Raw genomic sequence first — 27319 nt, forward strand, 5'->3', positions numbered from 1 at the left:
GTTGTGTTGGTGTCATTTTATATTATTTCTGTTCCGTGACGAGCCTGTAAGCCATGCTAATCATTTTTATTAGAGACCGCGCAACTCTGTTTTTCCAAAATGCCGGCTTATTCCACATGGGGGAAAATTGCGTTTGTGTTAGGTATTCCTGTGGCAATGACTGTTCTGTCTGTTCTGATAATGTGATTATTTTTCTTCTATCAGATAAGGCCTGCTGGTGCAAGTGTGTAATGTTGCATTTGTATGTGTTATTTTTACTGTTTACGTGTCAAATGTCTAGAGTGTAAATGTTTCTGTTTAAATGATTAGTTGAATAACACATATCATCGCTATTTTCACCGACCATGTTAAAAGTACTCACTCAGCTCCAAAGGCATGCTGATGTTAAACCCATATTCCAATCTGTTTGAAATGACACAAATTCTGCCTAGTCTGTTCAAACATCAGACATTTTTTTAACTCTACATATTGTTTATGCCCTGCACCTGAACAAATTAGATGTGCCCATTCTACTGTACCATCTCCTTTGTAAGCTAAGAAGTTCCTTTCAGCTGACTACATCAGAATCTGTACTACTGGCATTTTATGAAAGCTGAAAATGTACAACATTGTTAATCAGAAATGATATCTGGGTGGGTAAATTGCTGGATATGCTGTAGAACATACTTTGTCATTGATTTATAAATATACCAGTATATCCTGGGCTTTCACTGATGGTTTAATTGTGGTACATATAGCAGTGGCCTGATATGCATTCTATGTTTGCAGTTTGCTTCTACCTGACTGCTTCCCCCCAGCTGGGAAACAGAGGGCACAACCCCCAGCAGGAAAACAGAGGGTACAACCCCCAGCAGGAAAAACAGAGGGCACAACCCCCAGCAGGGAACAGGGCACCCACTAGCAGGGAACAGAGGGCACAACCCCCCAGCAGGGAAACAGAGGGACAAGTTGGGTCATCCCACCATGGATGGCAGGAGAGGTAGCAGGTTTAGCAGTTGCTAAGGTGGTCTGAGGATGGACAGCGGGGAAAGTGGGACCGATCCTCAGGGGTCAGACTGGTGGAAGATACCCAAGCCAGGCTAGCTCCTGATCAGGGCCAATTATGCACCCTGCCTTCCCTCAAACGGACCTAATGGTTTGGGCAGATGGACCGTCCGCTCTGTGCTGCCCCAACAGAGGCTCCGCACGTTCTGTCAGCGTGAACGCCCAGCAGGGACAACCCTCCAGCAAGGGAACAAGGGACAGAAGACCGGAGGCTCCACATGGACGCAGAGAGGTAGCAGGTTTACACAGTTGCAGGTGGTCAGAGGACACTGGCAGTGACCCCAGACGGCTCAGGGGTCAGCTGGGGAACAGAGCCAGGCTCAGCACAGGGCCACAGAGCAGGCCTCTCTCAGGCTGACAATTGAGGCAGAGACTCCAGCACAGGGACCAGAGCAGGCCTCCGGCAGTTCTATCAGACTGTGAGACGGCTCCAGCACAGGGACACAGAGCAGGCCTCCAGCACAGGGACACAGAGCAGGCTCCAGCACAGGGACACAGAGAGGCCTCCGGCACAGGGACACTGAGACGCCTCCAGCACAGGGACATAGAGCAGGACTCCAGCACAGGGACACAGAGCAGGCCTCCGGCACAGGGACACAGAGCAGGCCTCCAGCACAGGGACACAGAGCAGGCCTCCGGCACAGGGACACAGAGCAGGCCTCCAGCACAGGGACACAGAGCAGGCCTCCAGCACGTTCTGTCAGGCTGTGAGACGGCTCCAGCACAGGGGTGCTACAGATGGAGGTATGACCAGCTGCTGCGGAAGCTTCTGGAATTACTGGAGACCAGCAGACAGGAGGCAAACAGAGACGCCTCTCCTGTGAAAGAGCATCAAACCCACTTTGTGAGGCAAGCAGAGGAGGAGGGGACCGTAGGACACAAAGGTGGGAGTAGAGCCCTGGTTCCAGGCAGAGGGTGGAGCATGCGTGTAGATCTCAATCCACAGCTCCATTTCCCTGTGGAAGTATCTGAGTGGTGAAGGAACGTGTGTAGTCTTGCTGGAATGGGATTAATTTCATGTAATCTTGATTATCTGACTCCAAAATAGTGTTTTCACCTTTCCTCTGGTGCTAACAGTAATGCATGGCCAGAGGAAACTGCTTTCCACCAGTAGTGTGTCTCTATACTGATCGCTGTCTAAAACTTGGTAGAGGCAGACATGTCTCTGGCTTGTGTAGCCTGCATAAATACAATTGAGTATGAACAGGTACAACACTAGTGTATAGGCCAGTAACTACGAGGTGCTGGTATCCTCAGTTCTATGTATGTTAGGACCTTAAACTGCTAGGTGTACAGTGGTAAGAGTCAACGAAGAATTGCAGGTTAAAATTAATGCAGTTTATTGTTCAATGTCCAGTAATATTAACGATATACAATGGTGCAAAATGTGAGTGGTGAAATGGCTATACACGTTTGCATATGTGCAGGAGACGAGTTTTGAAGAGTCTCCCTGAACCATTGCACCTTTCCCCATATATACAAAAAGATCAAAGCAAAACACCAAGTCATGAAATAAAGACACAATCAGGACAGAACAGTACAGATCAATGATCCTGCTTGTGCTATCTCTGTAAGCTTATCACACCGGGTTAACCTTGGTATCTGGCTGGCCACTGACCCATTTGTATCAAGATCTTTAGTCAGCACCCCACCACCAAAGACACCAACTTGTTTCCCATGTTATCAGGTTTCTACTGTAACGATACAAAACTTGATCACATTGTATTATGGAGAACCTAAGGTTCACATAATGCTGATCCAGTAGGATATTTTGCTACTGAGCACTGTATCTATCTAATTTGCTGACTCCCTTCTTTTGGAGGTCTGATAAGTAGCACACTTCTGTGAACTGCCCTATTGCCATATGAGCACCAGCAGGTTCATTAGCATTGTGCAATTACTGTAGCCGAACATGCATAGGCTCATGGGTTAGCCTGTTTGTGTGAATGATCACATTGTAAAGCTTGGCTGTGCTGGTGCGTGCTCAGAGTGCCGTGTTAAGTTCCCTGTGTGAATGCCCAGATCCTGACGTGCCCAGGAACTTCAGGGTGACCGCTTGGGACAGCAACAGCGTGACCGTGGGATGGGACTGCCCCCCGAGCGACCCCGCCTCGGGCCTCACCGCCTTCCTGCTCACGGTCTTCCACGTGGACGGCTCTGGCCACGTCCTGGAGGAGAGGAGCTTCAGACACACGCTGGGCAGCCCGGTGTTCACCGTGGGCAGCTTGCCTCCCTGTAGCAGGGTGCAGCTGGGGCTTCAGGTGGTGTGCCAGTCTACGGGCCAGTCTGTGGGCCAGTCCCGCCTCAGCAGGATGGTCCTCAGCGATGGAAACTCTGGTATAGCTACAGAGCGCCTGTGTCTGGCACCCACTGCATATGACCAAAAGTATCTGGACACCCCTTGTTCTGGGACTGTTCTTCATGGTTTGGGCTAGGCCCAGTGACGGCAAATCTTAATGCTACAGCATACAATCACATTCTGGATGATTCTATGCTTTCCCAACGGTTTGAGAATGGTGTGGATGAACTTGACTGGCCTGCACAGAAACCTGACTGCAAGTCCATCCAACACCTTTGGGATTGGAAAGCCAACTGTGAGCCAGACCTAATGGCCCAATCAGTGCAAATCCCTGCAGCAGTGCTCTGGTATCTTGAATAGGGCCTTCCCAGAAGAGTGGAAGTTGTTATAGCAACAAAGCGTGGGCCAACTCCATATTAACATCAATTATTTTGGATAAGATGTTGAATGTCAGGTGTCCACATACTTTTGGCCATGTATTGGTTGTGTGGTGTACAATACAGTTTAGGCCAAAAGTATTAGGCCATCTGTGGGTTTAAAAAATAATAATTTTTAGAAAAAAACTTTAGGTAGGGCGGTATTCAGTTAATTTATGGACATTTATTGAATCACGAACCAAAGTACAGACATTTTCAATTTCTACCTACAATAACACAACAATTAAAACAACTTTTCTCAAAATAACCTCCTTTGGCTTTAATTACAGTTAAAGAAATTATTGGAGGTCTATCTAATCTTTTTGGAGGCAGAGGAGTAAAATTGTTAAATTGACTGAAATCTTATCGATGCGTTTTTTTTAAAACCACAGGTAGCCTAATACCATTTGGCTTGTAGTGTAAGTGAATTTGGCACTAAAGTTATAAGAAAAAAAAGGAGGAGCAAGTTAGGCTTAGATTTGCAGAGCCAAGTAAATATGCTGTATATACTGTGTGTGTATATATATATATATATGCCTTTTACCAAACTTTCTTGGTCCAGTATTGATGGTGCTTGGCCCAATGGAGTCTTTTCTTGTTAATAGTGTGCAGCAAGGGCTTTTTTGCAGATACACAACATTTTAGGCCAGCAGATCATAGCCACTGTTTCACTGGAAAAACTGGTGTCTCTCTTGTTGCATTGAGCTTTTCCTGTAGTTGTGGTGCAGTTTTACTTTGCTATTATGGTGTGACATGGGTGAGGTGCGCTTGTGACTGTTGGTATTTTCGGGACCAGAGACGAGCAGTGCACAGTGTAAAGTGCATAACACACCTGCCAACACAGCGGGTTATACTGAATATACTATCAGTGGGTGTGGTGCAGCTACATTATTGGCCAGTTTTAATTTCCTATTAAACCTGTAGCTGGCTAGCTTAAATGATCTATGCTACAACTGATAAATTATGACAACAGTATCACGTTTTATTAAACAAAATTAAACCGAAGAAGATCATACAATACCAGTGATCCCCGTTCACTAAAGTAAAATCTCTCTGTGTTGCTCCCGTGGAAAAGAAAGAAAGATAACACACAAGTCCATCATTCACAACAATGGCACAGCTTAACTGAACTGTGCGGGATTGGAGTGGTGGTTTGCAACATATTTTAAATACACACATTTTGATGATTCATCTCCTGATTCCAAATCAGCATAGGTTTGACTTACTCACGGACATTGCTAAGCAAGGAAGCAAGCCTATCTCCACACGGCAAGGCTGCCACATATGCCTATAGAATATATACATTATATATCTACCTATAGAATGCTTAAATGTCCGGTCCAGAGACTGGGTAACCCGGCATGGGAAGCTGCAGATACCACAGCACATTCAGCACTTACTGAGTAAATAATGCCGGAGCGAACAGATTAAAGAAAAAGACGCCTATACACTACAATCCCGCAGTTAGTCTTAATACGCTTTAAAAACTGCAGTTAGATGTATGGTGCAGTCCTACATTGATGCATACTTTTATCTAGCCCCAGGGTAGAGGCTAGTGGAAAAAACCTGTGTGGTTTTCCTGTCAACTTACTTGATGTACTTGTAGGTTTCTTGGATTTTTCACTTGATGTTGCTGTCAGTGCAGGATTACCAAGCTCCTGCCAAAGGAAATCATGTGATTTTGTTTTAAGTGTGTCCCTGGCCATGACCTGGCACATGATGGATGTGCTGGATTAAGAGTTTGTGTGCAATCTCTCCTCTAATTTTGAACAGTGAATCGACTTCATCACTTCCAACACATCTAACAGGGGAATGCTAATATTGTCTTGGATACTACTGTTTGAAAGCTTTGCCTGATGAAAGAGTTTTGTTTATTTTTTGTCCCCTAGCAAACTCTGAAATCATAAACCTACACCAGTCCTCCTTTGGCTCCCAACTATACGGTGAGCTGGTCCGTGCAGAACATCTCCTCCATCTCCAGCTTTAAGGTGTACCACCAGGGGAGCTCCAGAGCTCCACGCTCCTCACCTGGCACACAGTGACAGGCCTGCTTCCCTGCCACCAGTACAGCTGCAGGGTGGAAGCCCTGTGTGGGGACAGCACGGTCATGAGCGTTAGCACCATCCAGACAAAAACAGGTGGGCCAATATGGGGGGTGTCTGTATTGGGGGGGCCTGGCGTGGAGGCTGGCTTGGGTGTTGGGAGGGCCTGGCTGTTGCTGATGTGGGGGAGGGCCTGGCTGTGTGGGAAGAGGGGACTGAACTGTTTGGGGGAGAGGCCTTGCTGTTTGGGAGAGGTCGGGCTGTGTGGGTGAGGCCTGGCTGTGTGGGGTGAAACCTGGCTGTGAGGGAGAGGTCTGTTAAAAAAATGGGCTACAAACAGTCAACTTTATGAAAAGGATGATCATCTGAATCCAGTGATTTGACAGGTGATAATTATGGTCCAGCTGACTTCCTCTGCTTTGAGATGCAAATGACAAATAGTGGTGTGACAGCCACACCACATCAGTAGGTTGAGTGGGTGGAAAACCTATGAATGCACTTCTGTGGTGGCCTTAATTATCTATTGATCAAACACTTGTTGACTCTTATTGGAGAGATGTCAAATTGTCAGTCTCACAGAAGAACAGAAGAATTGTCTATTTCAAACTCATTAATGCTTGTCTCAAATATTTTTGGAATTTGGCGCAATGTATGTTTAAATAAATAATGTAAAATGTTTATTGCTCATGAACTGTTCTAGATGAAAACTGAACATTTTGTTGAACTTTTTCTCCATTTCTCCTAATTTTGTTGTTGGTAAACTGCAGGTTGGAAAAATATTTTGGTCTTTCCACATGCCCTTTCTCTTCGGTGAGGCACCGTCAAATTCCACCCCACACGTTCTGCTCCTTTAGCAACCAACTCCAAGCTTGCGTTAGGCCAGGATAAGCCCAAAGTCATTTAGGAAGGAGCTCTGGTGAAGTGTTGGGGAGGCTCTGATGAATGTTTGCTGGTTTGCTCTGCCCACAGGCCCTGGTGAAGTGTTGGATCTCCGATTTAGACAGAAGGACTCGATAGCCCTGTGGAGCGGCAGGTCTGGGGTGGGCGTGGCCTTCTTGTACCGCCTCTCTGAGAGGGGCGGCCCGAGCGTCCGGAAGGGGAGGCTGGCAGGCCCCCCCCTGCCTCTGCCGGGCCTGAGGCCTGGCTCCCTGTATGACCTGGAGGTGGTGCCAGAGTGCGAGGGTGGCGAGCGTGGAGTTCCAGCTGTGCTCTACTTCATCCCAGAGGAAGTCCCTGGCAGTGCCCCTAACGATTCCCCTGGAGACATCCTGCTACCCAGAGTTGTTGACTCTGCAGACCAAACAACAGATCGCCTCGGTCAGTGTTAAAGCAGGCTGGTTCTGACTCGGTCAGTGTTAAGCAGGCTGGTACTGACTCGGTCAGTGGAACAGGCATGGTACTGACCTTCAGTGTTAAAGCAGGCTGGTACTGACAGACCGCCTCTTTGTTTTGAAGTAGGCCTGAATTATCTTATTAAAGGCTTACGTATGTGGTTGCATGCACAGGTGCAAAGATTTGACATTTAACATAACCACGGCCTCTGGTCAGGCCCACGATAGGTCTGTGTCCTGAAGGCTGGTAACATGGGCTGGTTGCAGAAAGCTTTCATTCAGACACATTTTTACATCAGTGTTTGTGCCCCTAACCCCCCAACTGTAGGACTGCAGGTTCATCTCCCCAGCCATGAAATGTTCCTTGTTGTGCCATGGACAATGCCGCCATCGCTGGAGGATCCGAGGGCAGAAGCTCGAGTCCTGCTGGAGGGCATTATTAAAAGCAAGGTGGGTCCTGTTCCCGGGTCCTAGCAGTCATTGCCGCTTATCGCACCGTTCTGTTTATAGCGTTTTGTAGTACATGTTTTCACAGCATTATTTTAGTTGAACTTTTATCACCTTCAACAAAATTGAAAACAATCACTTTTGATAATCACTGCTGGTGTTTTTACAAATCTCAGATTAAGATTTGATCAGGCTAAAGTTTGCCTAAAATCCTGAAATGGACGGGCCCTTGTGCACCCCTGCTGTGGTTTGTACGAGCGAGACTATCCTCCTCTCACTTCTTCACTTGGGACAGGCCTCTGTTAGTCACCTGGGCACCTGCAGTCAGCCTGTGCCAACTGTGCACGATGGACCAGCTTTACAATTTTCTTTTTGGTTTCCATTTCCTTTTTACCAGCTGCAGAACTTACTGAGTAAGTTCTGGCCAAAAGCGGAAGTGCAGCTGATCTCGTTTGAAGACAGCGAGAGGAAAACAAAAACCAAGATCACTTTTGAAAGCTTTGATGTTTCCAGCCAGGATGGGGTAGTGATCCTCCGCCCTGAGGAGCAGCTGCAGCATATTATCTCTCTCGGCCACGCCCACATCACCGTCACAGACGACAGCATCTACTGGGATGGTAGGTGCGAGACATGCTGGGGGATTTGTGTGTGATGGGTAGCTGACAGAGGAATATTGCTGTTCTGTTCCCAGTGAAATAAAATCCTTGAGACTGTTGTGTTTTGTGGTGTGGACTGGTGGACTTGGTCCAAGGGGTGGTGTGATGTGCCTAGTGCAGCCCCCTGAGCTAGCGTAGCTGCATGCTTGTCTGCTTGCTTGCTTCTCGCTCCCAGGCACTGCCGCTGACTAACTCAACTGAGTTTTGGAAAAGCAGAGTGCGTAAGTCTTTCCTTGTCAGTACATAGCCTCTCCATCACCCAGACCTCTACTGTGCCTCCTCGTTGACAGTCCATGGTAACCGTGTGCTTTACAGCCTCGGGCCAGACAGCAGGGGGTCTCGGAGCTGCAGTGGACCCCAGAGGTAGGCAGCACAGGCCCACGTCCTGACTGCCACCATCCACTGCCCCAATGCCCAGTGGGTGCACTTGCACGTGCTATGGCTACGGGAGTAAACCCCTAATGATAAATCTGTGGAGAAAACGTGCATTAGGCAGTCACCAACAGACCGGTGTTCTGGCAGTCTTCTGCAACTCCCCTATATAGAAGGTCGTCATGAGCTCTTCATGCCACTGGAAAACATAGGGTGGATCCAAGACAGTGAGGGTAGAGACTGCGCACAACTACCTTCACTCTAATCTATTAATTGCACAAGCCTGCTCCAAATACCCTACCCATTCCCACCCCAACCCACCCAAGTCCTGCGGCGATGGGAAGGGTGGTGGATACAGGTCAGGATGTGACTGGGAGTATCAGTCTGACAGCTGTGTCAGGCGGATGGGGAAAGATGGTCGCCGGGCTCGGGATGGAACAGCGTGCCTCTCCGGCAGCTCCTCATGTGACTGAGCAGCCCGCCCTGCTCACCCTGGAGAGGGAGGGGCTTGAGAAAATGTGGCCTATAAAAGAAGTCTGTTCTCTTCAACCTGGGCAGCCTACGTCAGCTGCCGGTCATCCCCATCCGGTCTAACGAAAAAAGAAAGCCCGCATACAAATCACAATTCACCTGGATGATCTACGTGCCTCCTGATGTACGATGATTCCTGTGCCCCGAGAGAACAGCGCTGGTTGCGACGAGCTGAAGAGGTACACATCGACATTGTGGCAGCCTCACTGACACCTCCTCCATGGCCAGGACTCATGACAGAGATGGAGAAGGCGCCTATCTTCTGGAAGGGCTTCGAAGGCTCACGCACTCCATGTGTTCGAGTTTTGCTGTGAGACAAGCCTACTTCAGAAGATCCCAGAATCCCCAGTTGGCATCAGTGAAAGACAGTGATGACCTGGCGAGATTCCTCACACAATCGTATGCCACCCTCATCAGCCTCCCCCAACACTGGTTGCTGACCCTGAGTGCAAGGAACTCTTCTACGCCTCCCTGCCTCCGCCATAAATAAACAGCATCCACTGACAAGCTCATTCTCCTAGGCGATTTTAACGCAAGAGTGGGCTCTGACAGTGGATTATGGAAGGATGTGCTCGGTGACAACGGTCTTCGCCTCCTTACTCTCTGCTCTGAGCATCAACTGGTCATTACAAACACCTTGTTCCAACTCAAGAACAAATTCAAGACCTCCTGGCAACACCCCGCTCTAAACACTGGCATCTCCTGGACTACACATTGTCCGCAAGCTGACAGGAAGGAGGTGCGAGTCACCAGGGCCATGCTGGAGCCAACTGTTGGACAGACCATCGCTTGATCAGAGCCAAACTCAACCTGGAAATCCGCCCTCAACTGAGGAAAACACCACCATGCAGGAAGCTCAACTGTGATGCACTGAAGTCACGCACTAATCAACCAGCTCAGGAACAGATTGCAAACCAACTGTCTAGGATCCCGAAACACCAGCAGATCCCAACATCAGCTCTACCTGGAGCACCCTAGTACTACTCTCTGACCTCCCCTGCCTGCCCCCTGTCAACCATTTGGACCCCCCCCCCCCAGTTTCTCAGAGGTACACAAAGCCACTATGGGCCTCAAGAACCACAAGAGCCCGGACCTTGACGGAATCCTGGCAGAAATATTAAAACATGGGGGATACCTCCTTACCCGTAGAATACACCAACTGATCACTGCTATCGGGTCATCTGAAGTCGTCATGCAAGATTGGAAGGCTACTAACATCATCACAATCTTTAAGCGCAAGGGTGACAAAGCAGACTGTGGTAACAGCAGAGGTATCTCCCTCCTATCAGTGGCCGGGAAGGTGCTAGCATGGATCATGCTACTCTGCCTAGCAACCCATGTAACTGAAGACATCCTGCCCGAATCCCAGTGTGGCTTTAGGCATGATCGAAGCACTCGGACATGATCTTTGTTGCTAGACAGGTACAGGAAAAATGCAGAGAACACTGCAAAGACTTGTAACTAGCGTTCATTGATCTGTCCAAGGCCTTCAACACTGTAAACCGGGAATTGCTGTGGGAAGTACTCAGGAAGCTGGGGGTTCCACCAAAGTTCAGGTACATTGTACGGCATTGACGGGATGCAAGCCTGTGTGAGCATCGGTGGTCAACAATCCCCAATCCCCTGTGGAAGTGGGGGTCAAGCAAGGGTGTGTTCTAGCCCCAACTATTTTCAACATGTTCCTCTCCACCATCACCCTGCTGTCTCACAAATCCCTGGATCCCACAGATGGGGTACAGATACAGTACAGACTAGATGGAAATCTTTTTAATATCCGGCGACTTCAAGCCTTCACCAAAACCACCACCCAACACATCCTGGAGCTACAGTACGCTGATGACTGTGCTCTCCTCGCCCACTCACCAGAATCCCTACAGCGTGCATTAAATGTGGTTGCTTCCATATACAGCGCCATTAGTCTCCAGATCAACATCAGGAAAACGCAGATAGTCGTGCAAGAGTCCATCCCCCAACCACATGCGCCTACCTTAACCCTTGATAGTCATCCTCTTGCCATCGTCCTACATTTCACCTACCTCGGTAGCATTCTGTCCCCCTCCTGCAACATCGACGACGACACCCAGGTTCGTATTGGTCTGCCTCTGCTGCCTTCGGCAGGCTCAAGTCCAGGGTCTTCCAGAACAGGAACCTAACCATCTCCACCAAAGCAGCTGTGTACAAGGCAGTTTGCCTCTCCACACTGCTTTATGGTTCGGAAACCTGGACCCCCTACCAGAGGCACATACGAACTCTAGAGGCCTTCCACATCCGCTGCCTCCAAAGGATCCTGGGTGTGTCCTGGGAAGACAGGGTGCCCTATGTGGCAATCCACGACCGGACTCATACACCCAGCATTGCCGTGTTCCTTGCGCAAAGACATCTGCGTTGGGTCGGGCATGTGATCCGCATGCCTGCCCACCGGCTACCTAGACAGATCCTCTATGGCCAGCTCTTGGATGGTCATAGGTCTGCTGGGGGCCAAAAAACGCATTGCAAGGATCACCTAAAAACCCTCCTGAAGAAGTGCAACATCAAACCACCAGTACTAGAGTCCCTGGCTGCTGATCGCCACACCTGGAGCTCCACCTGCCACCAGGGAATCACTCTCCTTCAGGAGCAGGCTACAGAGAGGAGAATGCAGCGGCGTGCACAGAGGCACCAACGTGCTGCAGGGCCCCCCCTTTCCTGTGCCGTATACCCCTGCCCCTCATGTGGCACGACTTGCGGATCACGCATTGGCCTGCACAGCCACATGGCTATGCACAGGCGTAATACACCCCAATAAACCCCCAACAAATGAATTTGGAGCAACGTCACCATTGTCATCGATGGACTGCCATAAGTGCGTGTGTGCGTGTGTGTCCGTGCATGCACGTGTGCACATGTTCGTGCATGCATGCTTGTGCGCATTCATGCATACATGCATTTGTGTGTGTGTTTGTGCATGTGTGTGTGTAAGTGTTGGTGGCAGTGCAGTATAACATTTTGCTCCAAGGCTGTTGGTTCAAGGTTGTAGAGTGTCTGTGAAATGCCTGAAATGTAAATGAGAGACAGATGGACAGATAGACAGACAGCTCATGCGATGCAACATTGTTGTAGGGCGGGCACGGTGGCATAGTGGTTAGCGCTGTCGCCTCACAGCAGGAAGGTCGTGGGTTTGAATCTCGGGTTGGGGTCTTTCTGTGCGGAGTTTGCATGTTCTCCCCGTGTTCGCGTGGGTTTACTCCGGGTACTCCGGTTTCCTCCCACACTCAAAGACATGCATGTTAGGTGCGCTCCTGCAGGTGCCCTTGACCAAGGCCTCAGAACTGGAGTTGGTCCCCAGGCGCAGCACAGAGAGGCAGCTGCCCACTGATCCTAGGTAACTAAGGATGGGTCAAATGCAGAGGACAAATTACCCCATGGGGTTCAATAAAGTATATCATCTTCTATATAATGGTGAGGAACTCCTAAACACTGCTGCCATATAACAATCCAGTCATGCTGAGGAGGCTCCACTGGTTTCTCCTGAGGAGGAGTCATTGCCACATTGAGGGAATGCAGGGTATCCCAGGCTCAGTAAAACTGTGGGAGACGAGGTCTTTCTCACCTCATGACAGTGAGTCTGGTGTCCAGAGGCTATAGAGCCACATCACAACTGTGTCTCTTTGAGAGTGGAGCAGAGTAGGTGAGTATGACAATATGTGACATTAATCTCATCTCTCCAGAGTCGGTATCGGCTCAGTGATCACTTCTAGTTGCGCTTTTTGTTTCCTTGAAGGGCAATATTTTCTTAAATAGGGATATTAGTTTGATTGCACTGTTCATTAACTTGCAAAATAGTCTTAAAAACCAACATGAAAAAGAATCGTGATCATATCGTGGATCGTGAACATTCATGAAAAATATTGTGATATGATATTTTTGCCATATCGCCCACCCATAAGCAGCAGTGTACTTGTGTTTTCTGAGTGACTGAGTGGAGCAGCAGTATACTGCGTACTTGTGTACTTGTGTTCTCTGTGTGACTGACAGTATACTGTGTTACCCACAGACCCAGACGAGTGTGACTCCCCCGTCCTGAACAAGTGCGGCTCCAACTCCGTCTGCATCAACACCCTGGACTCATTCACCTGCGTGTGTGAGCCGGGGTCACTACCAGCCTGAGCCCCATCCTCAGCCCTGCCTGCCCACGAGTATACACACACACACCACCCATCGCGCACACACACACACACACACACCTCACAACACTCACACACACACACACCATTATACTCTCACACAGAGTATCAATGGTGTGTGAGACTAATTAATTTGCTCCTTACAAACCACCGCTGCTCTTACACACACACACACACCCTATGTGGTTTGCTGCAGTTTGCTGTGTCTGTTTCTGTATACTTGTAAATGGCAGCATTGGCATAGCCTAGCATTTCATGCACTTTTGTAAGTAATGAACCAAAGGCTAATCAAACTATGTCTACATAATGCGACTAAAGAACATCATGTCTTAACAGAGAAGGGATGTTCACGCTATGCCTGAAGGACCATGTATCTGGGGGCATCTCCAAGCCTTTCCTCATCCACTACTTTGGCGGGAATGTGACTGTTGTCCTCAATGATGGTCGCTGCTCCATCAACGAGACGGACAAGTTTTATTATTACAGGATAACTGGCGCCCCCTCCCAGTGTGGAGGCCAAACGCTTGTGAGTACCGGCACCAGATCCAGGTCATGTACACAGCTGGTGCATTCTGGGAATGCACACCGTCACAAAACTGATTCACTAAACCTGGCATAGCAAGCTGCAAATGCTACTGCTTCTTCCTCCCTTCAGACAATGATAACACCCTTTACTCTAGCAGACCTCTCCATTCAGCACCCCTCACTACCTCTACCTGTCCCATCTCTCCATTCAGCATCCTTCACTACCTGTACCTGTCCCATCTCTCATTCAGCACCCCTCACTACCTCTACCTGTCCCATCTCTCCATTCAGCACCCCTCACTACCTCTACCTGTCCCATCTCTCCATTCAGCACCCCTCACTACCTCTACCTGTCCCATCTCTCCATTCAGCACCCCTCACTACCTCTACCTGTCCCATCTCTCCATTAGCACCCCTCACTACCCTCTCTAACCTGCCATCTCTCCATTCAGCACTCCTACTACCTGTCCCTCTCTCATTAGACCTTCTGCTCTGTCCCATCTCTCATTAGACTCACACCTTTCCTGTAGCAGTGTGCACACACTACCTGCACTACCTTAGCCTTTTTCCCAATCCTGTACACCCACTGTATTGAGGTAATCCTTCACACATTTTAGTAGCTGTGTGTAACACATCACACTGGGTATTATAGTGTGTAAGCCATGACACACACTGGGTATTATGAGTGTGTAATGCCTTGTGTGTGTAACACATCACACTGGGTATTATGAGTGTGTAATGCCTTGGGTGTGTAACACGCTTTCTGCTCATTTAGATTAACAGGACGCATGTGGAGTTGAGGAACGCGCTGACTGTGACGCTCAGCAGCGGGAGATCCATCACACGGAGGGACCTGAAGGTGCTGTGGACCTGTGCCTACCCGCTGCTCCAGACCAGCACAGCCGCATGAAGCCTGGTCTGGACTGGTGAGAAACACACCCTCTCTCATTCAGCCATCCAATCAGCATCCACGGCAGTAGCATGAAGGACATTAAGCCTCAAACTAGCATTTTCAGTAGTTATGCATGTACAACTGTAACAGAGCCTGGGCTCAATGAAAATACCTTAGTCTTTGTTAGCACTAAGGCTAATCTAATGGCATGTGCGGTTCTTTATTGGTGTGTCATAATCCAGCCTGTCTGTTATTCCATCACACATTGTTGGTCATACATTTCATGTGCTGGTACTGTGGTTTATTTTTTAGCACATTGCTATTTAAAAAAAACAAAAACAAATGTGCTTTTCTAGGAAATCTAGTGGATGTGGACACGGATGATGTGTTTGCTGTGTGTTCTGCTCTGCTCCTCTGCAGGGTTACCTCTCACAGTGTGGTGCAGGTGAATTCGTCCCGCCTCCTGGAGATCAGCATGGCCTTGTACAGTGACTCATCTTACTCATACAACTACACTGGCCCTGTGGAGCTCCCTTCTGCAGAGCAGCTGTACATCCAGGTGACCCTGCACTGTGAGAACAGCCTGGCCTACAACATGAGCCTACAGCTGGAGTCCTGCTGGGCCACACAGACCGCAGACCCACAAGAGGAGAAGAAGGCTTTTTTCCTGAAGGGGGGGTGAGTTCTCTCATATTGAGGGTGGAGGGGGGGGGTGTGGGGGTGGGGTTGAGTTCTGTGTTCCCGAGGGTGGTGAGTTCTCTGCTCCTGAGGGGGGGGTGAGGGGGTGAGTTCTCTCTCTTTCCTTTACGTTTTGTCTGTGATTCGATTGTTGGGTTGATGCTGCCTCATTGTAATCAATTCATTAATTTCCAGTGCCTGAAGCTCTGCTCACATGTACATGTGTAGTATTTGTCTCATTAACATGTACTTTTAAAACAGTGTATGAATAAGTTTTTATTGTACATGTGTGATAACAGTAGATGCCTTATAAAAAGGCTTTATTTTGGAGGCCCAAGAGTGCATCAGTGGTAGGTTGCATTTGATGCCCAGGCTGCCAGTTGAATAGCCCTATTACAGATAACATTAGGATTGCACTCTTTATACCAAAAACATGAACCTGGGTAATTTAATGGCTTTTGTTTTTTTAATGTCATTTTTATTCTTCATATTATATTTTGGTAGCAATTTCTGGTTTTATTATTTCTCTTTCTGGCTTATTAGGTGACGGTAGATGGCTTATTATCCAACTTGCTCGTTGGGAGCAATTAGGGGTTAGGTGTCCGGCTCAGGGACACTTCAACACGCCCAGGGTGGGAGATTGAACCGGCAACCTCCGACTGCCAGACAAACGCTCTTACCTACTGAGCTATGTCGCCCCATAAACATTCAAACACTCGAAAACATATGAAGTTGTTAACAATCCTGTCTTTGACACTAATGCATTAGTGAACGCTTATCAAGTTGATAGGTTTTTAAAGGTAGTTGTTACTTTGAAGTCTTGATATTGTCATTAGAGTATGTGCGTTATTTAATTTCAATGAGTGTGATGGGATTTTGTTCAAAAAGGGTGGAGGTAAATGACAGTAATACAGGACGCTTGGATGTGTGGAAGGCTTTAATTGGCCACAGCCCATTATCCTTTCAGCTGCCCAAGCGACAGAACCTCGCTGGTTTCTCCGACAGTTCCCTCAAAGGAAGGGTTCCTCCTTCAGATGTTCACCATGTCTGACCACTCCCACATCTACCTTCACTGCCTGAGCAGAATATGCGCCAGATGAGAACTGCACAACGTAACTCCCCACCACTGCAATCTGTACACAATGGTACTCCCACCACTGCAATCTGTACACAATGGTAACTCCCCACATCAATCTGTACCAATGGTAATCCCACCACTCAACTGTAACAGGACTCGCTCCTAATCTCAGCAATTGAAAAGGTAACTCCTCACACTGCATATCTGTTGGTAACTCACCCCTCACCTCAGACTGTACAAATGGTAACTCCGACCACTGCAATCTGTACACATGGACTTGAGTAAAGGACCACCGTGCACAAATGACTGGTATTTCCCGCTCATCCAGTGGGCTTTGAGTAAGAGGACCCAGCCGCTCATCCTCAGCTGGGCTTTGAGTAAGAGGACCCAGCCGCCTCATCCTCAGCTGGGCTTTGAGTAAGAGGACCCAGCCGCCTCATCCTCAGGCTGGGCTTTGAGTAAGAGGACCCAGCCGCCTCATCCTCAGGCTGGGCTTTGAGTAAGAGGGACCCAGCCTCCTCATCCTCAGGCTGGGCTTTGAGAAAGAGGGACCCAGCGCCTCATCCTCAGCTGGGCTTTGAGTAAGAGGGACCCAGCGCCTCATCCTCAGCTGGGCTTTGAGTAAGAGGGACCCAGCCTCCTCATCCTCAGGCTGGGCTTTGAGTAAGAGGGACCCAGCCGCGGCCTCCTCAGGCTGGGCTTTGAGTAAGAGGGACCCAGCCACCTCATCCTCAGGCTGGGCTTTGAGTAAGAGGACCCAGCCGCCTCCTCCTCAGGCTGGGCTTTGAGTAAGAGGGACCCAGCCGCCTCTCCTCAGGCTGGGCTTTGAGTAAGAGGGCTGATAACGATGGGTGTGTTTGAGACAGGTCAGCCAGCAGCCTGGCCTGAGAGCTTCCTGGTTCACTGCCAGGATGTGACAGGCCTCATCTGAGCCTCATCTTCAGAACACTTTACTGCATGCATGTGTTTACATTACACAATATTAATAAAACCTTGGGTATGCACTTATTGTTGCTTTGGATATAAGTGTCTGCCAAATAAATGTAATGTCATGTACTGTTACTATCATTGATAAACAGTTAATACATGAATGGATAGAACTCAATTTAAAAAGACCATATAATACATGTTCACACTAAAACCATCATCATTGCATAAGCCAACCATTTTGAGTGTTTTTCAGTCATTCTTCTCAGTTCAATATTTATTTTTATTATCTAGATATTTATATTGCTCACTGTTTTTCTGATGCACGCAATTCAGTCCTTTCACGATCTACTTTTCTCAGTGAGTTCTCATAGGCTCTTTTCTGAAGAATGGGAACAAACCCACCTCACACTAGTTCCTCCACTTCTACTTTCTGCGTGTTGCATAATTTAAATATTAAATCTTCCGTTAGCACAAGGTTTACAGATCTTGAATGTTAGAGAATGTGGAGAATATTTCAGCAATCATCCTATACTTTTGTTCACATGTTGGTTAAACATTCCCCCTGTATTTATCTGTACAGAACTGCTCTCCCAGGCAAAACCAAAAGGTGAGACGAGATCTACCGGACAAACTCACAGCTATTCTTTAAGCAGGACCCATCTCTGCAGCAAAGAGGAAACTGACAAACTGTGAGTGGAATGCTATTGACAAATGGAGTATACTGCTGTGTGTGTGTGTGTGTGTGTGTGTGTGTGTGTGAGAGAGAGTGAGTGTTAGTGTGTGTGTGTGTGTGTGAGAGTGAGTGCTAGTGTGTGTGTGCGTATGTGTGTGTGAGTGTGTGTGAGAGAGCGAGTATGAGTGTGTGTGTGTGTGAGTGTGTGTGAGTGTGTGAGTTTGTGAGTGACTGTGAGCATGTGTGTGTGCGTGAGTGTGTGAGTTAATGCGTGATTGTGTGAGTTAATGAGTGAATGAGGTAGTGAGTGACTGACTGTGACTGTGAGTACATACATGTGTGCATATTGTAGTTTATTATTGTTTCCGCTACAAAAACAGAAGTAGTGGTTCTAGTAAAAGCGGTAATATTTACAATTCACAATTTGGTTACTTGGAATATGTTTTCAACTAGCGTCACGTGGCTAGTTACAGCTATGGTTCAATCAGATGTCACTGATGGGCTGCATGCCTCAACTTGCATACAAAAAGAGAAGGGTTTGTTCTGTTTATTTAAAATAAAATAAGTAGTTAAGTAGGTGAATAGGTGGGCTTTCAGATATTAACATTAAATAGCCAAATAATGAATGACTGAATGAATCATTGCATTTATATAGCACTTTTCCACAGGGGCGCGGCCAGGGATTTTCAGCCCCATGAAAAAAATCATTTTGGCGGGGGGGGTCTGGTAGATTCTGTGTTGTGATTGATTGTTGTTTAGACTGTTCTAGACTGAATTAGAATGTGTGTTGTGATTGATTGTTGTTTAGACTGTTCTAGAATGAATTAGAATGTGTTCTGTGATTGTACAGAATGAATTAGAATGTGTTGTGTGATTGTAGTAGAATAAATCAGAATGTGTTGTGTGATTGTAGTAGAATGGATTAGAATGTGTTGTGTGATTGTAGTAGAATGGATTAGAATGTGTTGTGTGATTGTTGTAGAATGGATTAGAATGTGCTGTGTGATTGGTTGCTTTTCTCACTCCTTGCAGGGCCTGGAGCCCAGATCATGCTATCAGTGGCCGGAGGATTGATTGGCCTCTTTTTTCTGACAGCACTGGGTGTGCGTGCAGCACACGCTATAACACAGCGCAACCCCAGCCATCAATAAAGTGTGTATACCTGCGCTGTTTAGTCCGTCCTCTCTGTGCTACTGTACAAACAGCACCGTGTCCTTATTCTCTCTGTGCTACTGTGTACAGACAGCACTGTGTCCTTATTCTCTCTGTGCTACTGTGTACAGACAGCACTGTGTCCCTATTCTCCCTGTGTAACTGTGTACAGACAGCACTGTGTCCTTATTCTCTGTGTAAGTGTGTACAAACAGGCACTATTTCAAACACTGCAATCTAGAGATAAGGAGTGCATCTGATTTTGGTGTCCTCCCCTCTAACTGACTCTCTGGTTGTGTTCCAACCTTTATACTCTGTAACTTTGGCAGTGCGCCACCATGACATAGTTGTTCAATGTGTGAAATTTTTTGGTCAAACTTGTCCGTGGTTTTACAGAAGATATTGTAGCCGGTTAAGTGGACGTGCAGATGGTACATCATAATGCAGTGTATACGTTCGGTGAAAGCTGGGTAGATGTGGTGCAAAAGCAATTGTTGATAAGTAATACACAAATATTAGTGAGCAAAAAAGCACAGTTCAGAAACTTGCTTCCAGTGGGGCTTGAACCAGGGACCCTGTGATCCATAGACCATGACATTGACCACTCAGCCACAAACGGACTGGCTGTTGAGATAGGAAATGTTTTGTTTGTTTTGTTTGTAGGCTAGGCGGCAGGAAGGAGGAGGAGGAGAAGGAGAAAACGCAAAATCGCCTTAGTTTGGGGCTTTATTGTGTAGACGTGTGAAGTTGTTTATGAAATCTGTCTGTTGAAATGGGGTCAGAATGTACAGAAATTAATGTTTTTAAGGGCTGAGTGTCTATGGCTGTTGTGGTTATTTTTGTGGGGAACCCTGAAAAGTGCCAAACTGTCGTTGCTGCATAGGTATGGGGCATGCCGCCCCGCGGTAACTTGGCGGGATGGCACACCTGCCATCCCAATGAAGAAAGAAAAATAAAAATGTAGCTAGCTATAGGTCATTTCTAGAACATTTTATTTTCTTACAGTGTGAGCAACGTTATTTGATTAGCTATAAATGACAGAAAATGGCAGGAGTTCAATCCAGATAGCCAGTTACAAAGGATCAGTCAGATAAATTAAAGGCATAAAAACTGCTTAATTAATATATTAAACTCATTAGATCGTCTACCGTAATTTAAACCGGTGAACGTTACTTGGCTACCTTGTTTAAAGCTGATTTAACTAAGGTAACACTGTAAAAATTAATATTACTTTACATTTGGTAACGTTACCATACTTATCCATAGCTTGTCGTAACTTTTCCCCCAGGTATGATTCAGTTAAATTTGCGGTTATCTTTACCTACCGACGCAGGAAAATAAAACAGCGATTTACCTCATTCAATATTTGCGCGTCTCTCAGCCCGAGAGACTCGAGCAAGCGATTGGGTCTTGGTAGACATACGCGCTCTGATTGGCTATCCCCTTCAATTCATTGGTAGATTCTTGGTAGCGAACGGTGATTTGATTGGATCTCTCTACCAACAATTACAGAGACTCACGGCTTCCTCGGGCTGCCTTTAGAACTGACCTATTTTTGGCCAGACCGCAACAGCGGGGCCAGCCCTACAAACGCGAATGTCTGTGACTGACTGACCGAGTGAGTGATAAAGTTAAGCCGGGCACCCACCGCACGCGTATTGACCGCGAGCGCACTACGCGCGTATTACGCGCGTAACTGAAGCGTAGTTGAAGTACTGTTATTACAACGGCAGCGGGCGACGTCGTCTCCACCAGATGCGAACGAGTCGCGTACCGGCTGCGAAGCTCGCGCGACACAAGCGAACTGAAACGTAGTTTTCGCTTCTGTTCTATTTTTCGGCTTGTCGCGCGTCACGGTGGCCTGTTTATACACAGAAATATGCTCTAAAATGCTAGGTATACATGCTCTGATTTATATTTCATCCTTATATTACTGGGGGTGTGTCCCTAGTTACCTCCCAGATATTTTATAAGCAGCAAAAAAAAAAAAATACAAGCCTTTTCGTTTTGTAAAAATAAATAAATAAATAACTGGAACCAGGGAAAAGGCAAACTTAGTTTCGCTGTCTTATTTTGCGGAGGGGGTGGGTAAATTTGAAAATACACCACAGAAAATCGTAGCCTATTGAATGACGTAGAAGTGAATGCACCGAGCAGCGGTTTGTTAGCTCGAATGTTGGAAGGTAGTTTTTAACCAACCATTGCTCAGCCTATTTGACTTCTCCGATGTCTTCGTTCGCCGTGCTTTCAAAAAGGGCTTGTTAATAAAAATCAGATAATCCACAGAGCTTTAAAAAATCAGATTATTTAGTGGTCTTGCCGATGAAAATGCACCTATTTTATAAATGAAGTTGTAAACAAGCCTTTTTTGCACTTGTACTTCAAAGCTTCCGGTGTCCATGACGTTGTGGTGTTCAAAAGTTTAAACTGTTATCTTTTTGACGATGAACTGATTTTACTAAATATGATCATATAAATGTTTTGACGTGAATAACAAGACGACACGGGAATTCCCAATGGTTGATTATGGATTATTATTATTATGATCATTACATATTCTTCACAAAGTTGGCACGCTTGTTAACCAAGCAAATAAATTAATACCGTTTGAGATTGTTATGCAGGCTACGTTGCGATTTAAGTTTATGGTAATTCTTTAAAGCGTTTACTTTCTCACGTATTTACATATAAAAAAATATTAAGAAATATTACCAAATTAACAGAATGAAAAATGTCTCTCACTAAGTATTCACTTAACCCATAATCAAAAGTCCTGAACAAACGTGAAATACACGATGTAAGCCCACTGCAGACTGCGAGAGCTACTGGGAATATATAGCTTTTACGCAAGCCTTTGCGCGACACAAACGGAACCAGTGGAGACACCCTACGCGTCGCGTCGTGCTGCTTCGCCCTGCTGTTTACGCGACGCTTACGCGACGCGTGCGGTGGGTGCCCGGCGTTACACCGCCCATGTCTGTGACGTCGGCCGGTTCGGTCCACTAGGTTTTAACCTGGTCTTGTTACACGGTCTATGGGTGGCACCCATTTGAGTTATGTGTAATCTAATTGAGCTCATTTTTATACACTCAATTCAACTTTTTTCTGAAGTTATTACTACTACTACTAATAATAATAATCATAATAATAATTTGTTTTTAAATGACATTTAACGTGATATACATTTGATGGTAGGCCTACCATAATATGAAGGCATTCAAAACCTGACAACCTTTTATAAAACCTATTAAAGAAATCACCACTAGATGGAGACACATGCTCAATGGTCACTGATTTCAGCATTCAGATTATGGCTAATGTTTCTCAGTTGACAGTTGCTTTTGCAATCAAATGTCTTCATCTGCATATGCATTGGTTCAAGTAGCTTAACAGCAATCTTATCTTACTGTAAAATTTTGTCTCGCAGTTATGTAAAGTTACATATTTCTACTTTCAAAAATAAAACGAACTCACTCAGACATCAGAGAGCCATCAGGCACCAGCCACACCTAATACCAGCTGATCTGGCTGCTCCAGCTGTCTGTGTCACACTGGGCTGCCTGTGTAGCATCCCTGCATATTGTACACTCCTGTGCTACTACTACTGTGACATTTGCAGTGTTTCTAACTTTCTGTTCTCTGCGTCTGTGATGCCCTTTAACATAACACAGTGCTGCAAACCACATTTCTCTACAGGGACAATAAAGTCAAGTCAAGTTCAGTAGAGATGGCTTATATGAAATCCACTGTATTTTCCATGTGCAAGTAATTTCTGTCACAAAGGTCACATAAGTATTTATCTATAACCTTTATATGTATAGGAAAAATTAGTTTTAAGTGCGTCAAGTTAAGGCCATTTTAGAAAGTGCCATGCGATTTCTGAAAACATTTTAAGAGCATTATACATACTCTCCACACTGGAAGACATCTTGTGCATGTAGAGGCATTGTTATGGGCTCTGTTGTGGAGTTTCATGATTTTTCTCCATGATCAGCGTGTCTCACTTTGCAAGTCTGCTAGATGACTTGCTATATGTGAGAAGGAATCTGAATAAGATCATCTAGAAATTGTGTATATGAAAGTAAGCTCCATATTATAATGGTGGGTGTTACAATGGTCATGTGCGGTCACTCTGCACAACAGAACTGAACAATGCCTTTAGCATCAGGTTTCTGGGGAGCTTATGATATGCCTGCTCGTAGGATAAAAAGTCAAATTATTAAAATATGAATAAAATCCAACCGGTTTATGAGTGAAGACCACACAGCACCGAGTGCCCCCGAAAGGACAGGAAGCATAGATAAACCCTTCAGACATTAAAAAACCATTTGAGCATAGATTTTGTACATGAGATGTGATGCACAAGTCAGCATGTGCCTGTTTACTCTGTACATTCAGATCAACCAGCCTGAGTCCATGTTCAGAGCAGGAACACTGTATAATGTGTGTGTGCTTACACGCCGAACGGAAACCCAGGACGCCTTTACCAATGCCTCGGATCGAACTAGGCTTTGTTGTATCATGGACTGCATAGCCCCTGAGTCCAACAGTGCCCGGTGTTCACTCCCTTGCACCCTTACCGGGATGCAGTACGCTCCCTCTGGATCGGGAGCGGAAGTGGGCGGTCCGACCACCCGGACCAGCTGCCCCACTTCCATGATCGGACAGTCGCGGTGCAGATGACCCGGCTGCCCGCACCGCCAACACCCCGGTCCGAGCGCCTGAGGAGCCCTCAGTGAGGCGGAGCCCCCTGCCACTGAGCCTGGGTCTGTAGAGGGAAAATAAGCAGAGGGGAAATTAGGACGAGGGAGGGGAGGGGTCGAGGCACGGGGAAGAGGAGAAGGGCCAGCACGAAGAGGGGGTCTCCTCCGGGGAGCCGGTTCCGGCCGCTCTTGCTGCTGGGAGCCAGGGTAAAGCGCCAGGTGGTCCTCCGCCAGCGTGACTGCCCCGTCTAAATTGGTTGGTCGATGGCACCGAACCCAGTTGGCCGTCCCTTCCGGCAGCCCCTCCACGAACCGCTCCAGGACGACCTGCTCCATGACCCCCCCGTGGACTGGATTTCTGGCTGTAGCCAATGCCGGCCATGTTGGTCAGGCGTTGCGTGTAGGCGAAGGGCCGGTCTCCCGCCCTCAAGTTTGCCTCCCGGAACCGGCGCCTCTGATCCTCCGGGCCGCAGCCCAGCCGGTCCAGAACCGCCCTCTTGACGGAGTTGTAATCGGCCCGGGCGCCGGGAGGCAGCCCATGCGCCGCCTGTTGAGCATCGCCAGTTAAGAGGGGCAGGAGACGTACCACCCACTCCACCAAGGGCCACTGGCACGCCTCCGCTGCCACCTCAAAACTTTCTATGAACGCCTGGACATCATCCTCGGCGGTCATTTTTGTGGAGCTGGATCCGGAGTTGGGGACGGGACTGGTGGTCCCGGGAGCTGGCTTCGCCGCCGCCGGCCAGCTGTCGCAGCGCCTGCGTCTGGAGGGAGGCTTGTGCACGCAGCGCCTCCATCTGCTCAGCGTGCACCGCTGCCTGCCTTTCCTGCATCTGAGCCATCCCCTCTAGCATCCGCGCCACCGCTACGAGAGGCTGTGCTACCTCTCTCCGGTTCAGGTTAGGATCCATCCCGGACTCTACTTCGCGTGATGGTGGGCTGAACCGTTTCTGCTTTCTTCTCTCGATACCAGACTCTCCCCCCCGTACGGGCCACCACTGTGGCAAGGTGAGTGCCACCGCTCGCGTAATGTTGGAAAACATGGGAGCCACATTTTACCCTTCTGAGGTGTCTCACATTGTAGTGGGCCAGTTACAGATAGCATTGATCTCTTCTTCCTGCTCTCAACGAAGGCGGACGCTTTTTCCTCTGCTCCCTCCCTGCCCTTATCTGCCCCTGCTTGCTGCTCTCTTGTCTTGTGCTGCGTCTGTCTGAACTATCCGGAGCCTCTCTCTGCATTTCTCTCCGAAACCTAAAAGCATGGATCTGATCAACTGGTCTCTCAACGCAATTGATAGTATTTTCTCGACGAGAAGAACGGGTCAGGGAGAGCCCTCTTGCCCTGACGGAACGTTTGCAGCCGGATACACGATGGACTCCTGGAATGAGTGGAGGGTCGTGTGCCTGTCGATCCTTTCCGTTGAGGATGTTGAAGACGTTTACTTGATTGGAATTATGATAACAGGCTTTCTGCTGTTTGGAGCTGGCAGCATCCTGATTTATCGCAAAATGCCGAAGGCGTTGGCAGCACTAATTGGGAAGCTGCCCGCCATTGAGGGAACGGGCAGGGCTGTCAACACTCAGACTCAAGCGATTTGTGAGCTCAATCGCAAACTGGATGCGATTGGATCGCAAATTCGCATGACGGATACCAACTTGGAGAAGTTGCCGGTTCGGCTCACTGAAATGGGCCACTAATTCGGATGATTGGAACAACGCTGAGAGAACCACAGGACTAAAGGTAGACGAAAAATGCAGAAGTCTGCCTGAACCCAAAACAATCTTTATCCTCATTGGCTCCCCCACATCGGCCTTGGAAGGCTGATATCTCTCCACTCTCCTGGATTGTTATGCAGCCAGATGCTCGGCCCTACCCCCACCTCCCTGCTCCTATGGAACTTTGTCTCTGGATCAGGACTCTTCGAGGTCATCTCCACGGCAATGGCCGTGTCCTCGTCATCAGTATCAGACGGCAGAGACAATGTTGAGACTGTGGTGGAGATGAAGTCCATGGACTTACACACACACGCACATGAAGATAACACACACACCACCTCCTACTCAACGCCTTCTTGGCTCCCACCCCCCCTCCCTCCCCCGTTACACTGCAGTCTGCTGAGGGTTGATGCGCTGCGCCTGAGCGGCTGCGCGCTCCCCCCAGTGTCTGTGCTGCGACACTTCCCCTCCCCGACACCCTACCCCCTACCACATGTGCAAGTCTTCGAGTTTTTGTTGTAATGTTTGTAATGTTTGTAATGTTTTTATGATGTTGCTATGTGCTGAGGTTTTTCTTCGTTTCAATGAAACGAGTGCTCTCTCGTTTCATTGAAAGGACTGTTTTTCTTCCTCCTCCTTCCTCCTGTTCTCTCATTTCTCATCTAATACGTTGGCGCCGCAGATGGCTGCCTCGGTGTGTTGACCAAAGCAAATTCCTCGTATGTGTAAATGTACTTGGCAATAAATTCGATTCTGATTCTGATTCTGATTCTGATTGTTTACCACCACACTCAGTTAAATTAATCTTTTAATCACACCCTTTGTGCTACATCCTCTACCCCCTTGCCCAATCAAATTGTCTCACTTTGATATGCAGTACCATTGTGTGATATCCTCTACCCCCTACTTCAGTCCAACTCCCCCACACCTTGTTTCTTCCCCCCCAATGTCTGATTATCTCCCCCCCCCCCCCCCCCCCCCCGATGTGTTTAAGATAACCATTTGGCCCTTTGTTTCCTTGAAGGAACAGGGTACAAGTATTCACCGTCTCCGTCATTTGTTGGTTCTGTGTTTATCTGTACTTGGGTAACAGACCCACTAGTTCCTTTGCTACATTAAACGACCTATTTTGAAACGAAGACGTGCCTGCATTTATTTTTCTACTTACAAAAGTACGGCGGAATAAATCGAACTCTTAAAAATTCCACAGTATAGAGTGAGAGAGAGAGAGAGAGAGACGAGTTCGAAGTAATCACTTCTTTTTTTATTTGTAGCCGAACACACGGCTTTTCGTTCACCCGGTTACATGGGGTTTTTACAGTAAAATCGCCGTACTGCCGTACTTCCTCCTTCACCAGCCTCGGCGAACGCCTTTTAAAACACCCAGGCTCACTGTCAAGGTAATCAGCACATCGTTAAACAATTAAACATTTAAAGAGCGGTGCTGATTAGCAACCTCTAACAGCTGTGGTGCAGAGTCTGAGAGCCGCCCCGCCCACTATCTCTCTGCAGCCAACGCACAAACCACGCCCCCCCCCCCCCACCACATCTATATATACAGTTTAACTTGTAGGCTACAGTTGAGGCCAAACGTTTACATGCACCTCGGCTAAAGACATTCAAACTCAATTTTTCACAACTCCACACATTTCATGTTACCATGCATTTCCT

General features: G+C 47.6%; 2 protein-coding genes across 2 annotated transcripts in view; both read left to right on the forward strand.

Annotated features, from left to right (window-relative positions):
* Positions 1-2823: 2823 nt before the first annotated feature.
* LOC135246022 (uncharacterized) lies at positions 2824-13284 on the forward strand. The gene is made up of 6 exons (XM_064319514.1): positions 2824-3381; positions 5649-5897; positions 6771-7118; positions 7461-7582; positions 7977-8196; positions 13172-13284. Exons 2-6 carry the CDS (start codon positions 5867-5869, stop codon positions 13282-13284), a joined length of 834 nt encoding a protein of 277 aa, XP_064175584.1. The 5' UTR covers positions 2824-3381; positions 5649-5866.
* A 360-nt stretch (positions 13285-13644) lies between these two features.
* LOC135245735 (pancreatic secretory granule membrane major glycoprotein GP2-like) overlaps positions 13645-27319 on the forward strand; it is a 19256-nt gene continuing 5581 nt past the window's right edge. The window contains exons 1-3 of the mRNA XM_064319037.1: positions 13645-13827; positions 14602-14752; positions 15139-15396. Coding sequence (XP_064175107.1) covers positions 14733-14752; positions 15139-15396 — 278 coding nt within the window. The 5' untranslated portion in view covers positions 13645-13827; positions 14602-14732. The remainder of the gene's footprint in view (positions 13828-14601; positions 14753-15138; positions 15397-27319) is intronic.

Source organism: Anguilla rostrata, chromosome 19 (assembly GCF_018555375.3).
Source record: "Anguilla rostrata isolate EN2019 chromosome 19, ASM1855537v3, whole genome shotgun sequence".
Classification (NCBI taxonomy): domain Eukaryota; kingdom Metazoa; phylum Chordata; class Actinopteri; order Anguilliformes; family Anguillidae; genus Anguilla; species Anguilla rostrata.

What these genes read in the sequence shown, in the direction of transcription:
- LOC135246022 (XM_064319514.1), top strand. Translation starts at nt 5,867, where the DNA reads ATGAGCGTTAGCACCATCCAGACAAAAACAG. An exon ending in CCAAACAACAGATCGCCTCG is followed by an intron (nt 7,119 to 7,460) that starts GTCAGTGTTAAA and finishes CCCCAACTGTAG; the next exon opens with GACTGCAGGTTCATCTCCCC. An exon ending in CGACAGCATCTACTGGGATG is followed by an intron (nt 8,197 to 13,171) that starts GTAGGTGCGAGA and finishes TGTTACCCACAG; the next exon opens with ACCCAGACGAGTGTGACTCC.